We start from the raw sequence: 5699 nt of genomic DNA on the forward strand, positions 1-5699 counted from the left end.
GTTCCCATTCCCGAATGCTGTGGGCAAACCAGATGCTGCTGCTGAGTTTTTGGTTGCAAAAAGACCCCCTAAGATGTCACAAGGAGCAGAAACAACCCTGGTGCAGTAGGGGCAGCATTCACAGAAGCAGGAGGAGTAGCCTGAGACTGGGAGAGAGGCTTGGAGAGGATTCGTGTCCATGGGGCCCTCAGCTCTGTCCTGGGTGAGGTCTCCTTCTTGCCCAATTGTTGTAAGGATGATTTTAACCCCAAAACATCTCCTGATGTGTTTTCTGTACTGAAGCCTCTGTGTCCAAGAATTCAGAAGCAGACCTGAGTAGTTTCCAGTTGGATCTGCAGTAGAAGACCCAAATTCCAGAGTTTGGGCTGCAGAAGTGCTGCCTAGGTGAGAAACTGGCTCGGGAGCAGGGCCTGGAGGTGGGAAGTGTTTGCCATCTGCTGGAGAAGCTTCCCCTTAGCACAAGCAGCCGGTTCAGCTGGAGCATCCCATCGAGCCCAGGTCTCTTCCAAGGCAGGACATGGCAAAGTTACTTTGCTTCTGTATTGTGATAGAGCATTTGGCTGCCAGAGTGGGGTCACCAAGGAAAGGGTTTCCGGGCAAGGTTGGGTGCAGGGACCCTGTGCTTGCTGCAGAACAATGTGAGGAGGGCATGAGGCACAGGAGGGCATGGGCTGTGCCTCTGGAGAGCTACTCTGTTCCTTAAGGATATGGGAAACCTTCTCACTCTCTCCAACTCCCTGAGAGGAGGTGCAGCCAGGTGGGATCAGGCTCTGCTCCCAGGGAATAAGGGACAGGACCAGAGGAAACAGCCTCAAGTTGCTCCAGGGGAGGTTTAAATTGGATTATTAGGGAAAATTTCTTCATCGAAAGGGTGGCCAAGCCCCGCCACAGCTGCCCAGGGCAGTGGTGGAGTCACCATCCCTGGAGGTGTTCAAAAACCAAGTAGATGTGGCACTTTGTGTTAGGGTTTAGTGTCCATGAAGGTACTTGGTCACAGGGTGGGCTTGATGATCTCAGAGCTCTTTTCCAGCCTTCATGATTCCATGATTTCTGTGATTTCCATGACCCAATGTCTACCAGAGCTCTCATGGAACATTGTCTTCGAGACTGCTGCAGCCCCACAACCTGACATGTAGACGTGTCCTGTACCTCCAGCTGACAACAGGAGGCAGAGTCTGCAAGGACAACATCCCCTGGAACGCCGGAGCTCAGCAGCCTCAGGTCCTGCCTGACCCAACCCCAACCCCAAATGGCTTTATCTTCAGAGCTAAACCAGTGGTGCTGTCCTGTCGGTGCCGGGCACACCCTGCTCAGCTTTTCCTGAGAGCTTTTCCTGCTCTCCAGAGCAGAGGCATCACTTGGTGTGATTTGGCACATGCAGCCTGTGTTGTCCTGGGAATTACCATCAAATTAGTGTGAGAACCGTATCCTGACATTCCAGCCACCTACCTCCTGCTCCTCAGGCTCTTGGTCCCACACTGAGGCTTTCTTAGGTGTCCCAAATCTGTCTTGGGAAATGGTGTGAGCTGCACCAATGTATTTGTGCCTCTCTGTGTGCTTAGAAACTGTTGGTTTGTCTTTCTGCTGATATATACCAGAAATACTCATCTGGAGGCAAATCCTGAGGTATAAATTCCAGGGATTTCAATCCCATTTCACAAGCTCCTCTGTAGCCCTTATGGTCTTGTAGGATCAGTTGTCCTGGGGAATCAGATGAACAGCCCCTGAGGATCTAGACTCCATCTAGACCAGCCTTAATAGCTCCAGATGTGGCCACAGCAGAGACCATGAAGAGAAAGGCCAACATTAGTGCTGCTACCCTGGAGTGCACTCTCAGTCCCCAAATATTCTCATTGCCCAAATCTTCTCACTCTGAAAGCCAATCCATGTTGGAGAGGGTCTTCCCCCAGAGGGTGTTTGGGCACTGGAACAGCTCTCCAGGGCAGTTGTCATGGCTCCAAGCCTGACAGAGCTCAAGGAGTGTTTGGCCAATGCTCTCAGGCACAGGGTGGATTGTTGGGATGTCCTGTCCTGTGCAGGAGTTGGACTGATGATCCTTCCAACTTGTGGATCCCTTCCAACTCCAAATATCCCATGATTCTGTGCAATTTCCTTGTGATCACCATGTCCTTGTGTGAAGAGCTGCTTCTCCTGTTCCTTTTGAACCTGGCTCTTGCCAGCTCCAATGGATGGTCCATGGTTGCTCTGGGAGAGGCAGTGACTGTTCTCTCTTTGTCCCTCTTTCTAGGCCACTCGTCATCTTCCTGTGGATCCCTTCCAACTCCAAATATCCCATGATTCTGTGCAATTTCCTTGTGATCACCATGTCCTTGTGTGAAGAGCTGCTTCTCCTGTTCCTTTTGAACCTGGCTCTTGCCAGCTCCAATGGATGGTCCATGGTTGCTCTGGGAGAGGCAGTGACTGTTCTCTCTTTGTCCCTCTTTCTAGGCCACTCGTCATCTTCCAGACTTCAATTCCCATGTGGAAAGTCTCAATTCTTCTCAAAAATGCATCTTCTCATCTGAGATCTTCTTGGAGCTTCACTGCCTTGTGATCTCTGACTTGCCCCAGTCATTCCCTTTCTTTTTCCAGCTCCCAGTTAAGCCCAGTTTGCCACATTGGTGATCCAGCTGTTCCAGCAGCACACTGTGATAATGTGATCCTCCAGCCATGCCTCCAGCCTGAGAGGAGGTGTGATGGACCAGGCTGCCTTGAGGGCTCAGCAGAGGCTTCTTCCTGCATCCCAACACTGTCCTGGTGATGGATCCAAAGATACCATGTGTGGTTTCTATGAATAGCTGCAACACACCATAAGGCAGAGGTCTGGCAGGCTCTAGAAATAGCCACTATTTGGGATGGATGATATGGAGGAGGTTGTAGAAATCAAAATATTTAGAGATTTGCATTATTTGTCTTGGCAGGAAGGAGCAGCCAAGGCTGAAAAATACCAAATCTTCCTTCAAGGAAAGAACAGAGTTGAGGCAAACAGTGAATTGGGGGAATAACAAACATGTCAAAACATCCAACAATTCCTTTTGGATGAATGGAAGCAGAAACAGTTTGCTGCATGGGAAGGGAGGGAGAATTCATTGAAAGCATCAATGAACATTTCTATTCCTGACAGAAAATATTCATTTTTCACAACAAATCTTGACACCTCCATCAAACCTGGAGTTGACTGTTGCAAGAACATCCAAAACACTCAGCTAGAAGCTGCTTTGAGCTGGGCTGTGTTGGGGTGAGCCACATCAGAGAGGAGGATCCAGCACATTCCACAGCCTGTTCTCCTCCAGTTTTTTGCTCCTTCAGTTTTATTCTGGTCCTTGGATGAAGATGGGGCAAGGCAGGGAGGGGTTGGAAGGCAAGGCGAGGGATGGGTAGGCAAGGAAAAGCAAGACAAGTGAGGTGTAGGCTGCAAGGGATGGTCAAAGACAGAAGAGGAGCCCAGACCTGAGATGGTACCAGAGTCCACCCTCTTTACATTGACACACTGGTGGCCTCCAGGGTCTCACAGAAGAAACTCCTCTCACCTCAAGGCAGTGCTGCAAGTGAGCCCAGCACAGCTGTGTCCACAACTCATGGACTCTCCCTGCTCCAGTCCCTGTGGCAGAGGTGAAATGTCCCATTTGTCTGTGATGCACATGTAAGAACCACAAATGTGTGGCAGCCACAGTCTTTCTCCATCCACTGATATGATCTCTAGGCAAGAGGTGCACCTGCTGAGCTTCTGAATCATTACCTCTGAGTTCTCTACAGTGTCCTGTGGTCAGGGGAAAGGAAAAGAGAGGTCATATCCTGTTCTCTGGCCTTCCATAGTGTTGTACTATCTATAAGATGCCACATGCAGTGCTGTCTCTGGGCTCTGGGCAGTTCCCTCCCCAGGACCACGCAGCACCCTTGACACAGCACTTTTTCCATGGTGTCATGGCTTTCAGTAACATTTCCATGATGTTCCTGCCCTTACTTGCAATCTCTCTATAAAGCAGGCTGAACCCAGAGCTCCCACACCAGGTGCACTCTGCAGCAGTCCAGCCTGACTCCTAATTCCATCTGACTCCATCTCCACCCAACAGGAGCATGAAGACCTTCACAGCAGCCCTTGCTGTGCTCTTTGTGGCTGTTCTCTGCTACCAGGTCTCCTCTTCTCCATGTAAGTCCAAGCTCTCCTCTCCAAGGAGTTCTCTCCTCTTTCTTTCTGCTATATAAAGTCTAGTAATGCTTGGCAGCTCTCTCTTCCCAGCATCTGCTGCAGGACAGAACAGGCATGGCCTGCCTTGGCTTCTTGAGGGGAGGATGGTTGTGGTGGGAGCACCTCTTCCTCCAGTGGGGAACTTCTGGCCTTCTGATCCTACTTGTCCCCTACTGGCACTTCTCCTGGGCTGGTGTAATCAGAAAACTTAATTTCTCTTCCAGTTTCTGTCAACATTCCTGGTCACTGCTGTGTCCAGTTCATCACCACACCATTGCCCAAGAGCCGTGTGGCAGTGTATGAGCACACAAGCCACCTCTGCAGCCAGCCAGCTGTGATGTGAGTACCTCTCCTGCCCTGCTCCTGGGAACCCTGCTCCTCCTGGCAGTGCCAGGGAACCCCACATCACACCCCATGCTGGCAAGGAAAAGCTCCAAGGAGGGCTCTCCCATGTGAGAACAGCCTGGGGATCATCTGAGGGCAATCCCGCATCCCAGCAGTCAGTTTCTGGAACTCCCTATTAGATTTGAGCCAAAAGAGCTTATGCTGGTCACCTCTCTCATTCCCAGAGAGTGGGATCCTGGCAGGACAGTGTCCTAGCTGTAGACAAGATGGGGACAAAGTGGCTTAAGTGGCAGAGAGCTGGACATCTGTAAGGACATTAAGCCACCTCCTATTCCATTTCCCTGGGGCTGCTCTGCAGCTATAGAGGTGTCTAGTTTGGTGGGGTTCACTGGGGGCATGGAGCTGGTGACCCCTTTCCCTCTCCCTTTCCTTCTCTCTCCCTTTCTCTCTCCCTCTCCTCCCTCTCCGTTTCCCCCTCCCTCCCTTTCTTTCTCCCTCTCCTTTTCCCTTTCCCTTTCCCTCTCCCTTTCCCTCTCCTTCTCCTTCTCCCTCTCCCTCTCCTCACTGGATTTTCTTCTCTAGATTTACCACCGTGAAGGGCAGACTGGTCTGTGGCAGACGTGATGACAAGTGGGTCCAGGACATCTTGAGTGACTTGGAGGATAAGACTATCAGTGGATGAGCAACTGCTCCCTCCAAGCATCTCCACTCCAGGATCTGCTCTCCTGGGTACCTCCAAGACACATTTCTGTTTCTTTATTGTCTGAGAATTTGGCAGAGTATTTATCACAGTCTTGAGCTCTTTTATTGAAGCTTCTGCCGAGGTGATCTTAATTTATTTAGCACTTCCAGTGAAACTTGTCATTCTCTTTTGCACTGATTGTGTTGAAGTTATTTTTGTCTAATAAAAAGGAGCAAAACCTGAGGCTTCTCCGATGCTTGGGATGCTTTATGGAGTGTGGGGTGGGCAGGGATGGCTGGGAGGGTGCAGGCTGGTACTGGGTGGGTCTGTGGGTGGCACCTGGCTCTACCCCAGCCCCTCTGTGCATGTATGGATCAGCACTGCTGCCTGTTCCTCCTGCCAGGCTGAGCCTGAGCCTTGCCCCAGCCCATACCCAAGCTCCAGGCTCTTTGTGGGTGCAGTGGGTGGCTGCAGAGTGCTCCC

General features: G+C 51.0%; 1 protein-coding gene across 1 annotated transcript; it reads left to right on the top strand.

Annotated features, from left to right (window-relative positions):
* The first annotated feature begins 4077 nt into the window (after positions 1–4077).
* LOC103799617 (C-C motif chemokine 3-like) lies at positions 4078–5216 on the top strand. Its single transcript, XM_009071953.1, has 3 exons — positions 4078–4150; positions 4414–4528; positions 5117–5216. Exons 1-3 carry the CDS (start codon positions 4078–4080, stop codon positions 5214–5216), a joined length of 288 nt encoding a protein of 95 aa, XP_009070201.1.
* The last annotated feature ends 483 nt before the right edge of the window (positions 5217–5699 follow it).

Source organism: Acanthisitta chloris, unplaced genomic scaffold (genome assembly GCF_000695815.1).
Source record: "Acanthisitta chloris isolate BGI_N310 unplaced genomic scaffold, ASM69581v1 scaffold34633, whole genome shotgun sequence".
NCBI lineage: Eukaryota > Metazoa > Chordata > Aves > Passeriformes > Acanthisittidae > Acanthisitta > Acanthisitta chloris.

What these genes read in the sequence shown, in the direction of transcription:
- LOC103799617 (XM_009071953.1), top strand. Translation starts at nt 4,078, where the DNA reads ATGAAGACCTTCACAGCAGCCCTTGCTGTGCTCTTTGTGGCTGTTCTC. An exon ending in CCAGGTCTCCTCTTCTCCAT is followed by an intron (nt 4,151 to 4,413) that starts GTAAGTCCAAGC and finishes TTTCTCTTCCAG; the next exon opens with TTTCTGTCAACATTCCTGGT. An exon ending in TGCAGCCAGCCAGCTGTGAT is followed by an intron (nt 4,529 to 5,116) that starts GTGAGTACCTCT and finishes TTTCTTCTCTAG; the next exon opens with ATTTACCACCGTGAAGGGCA.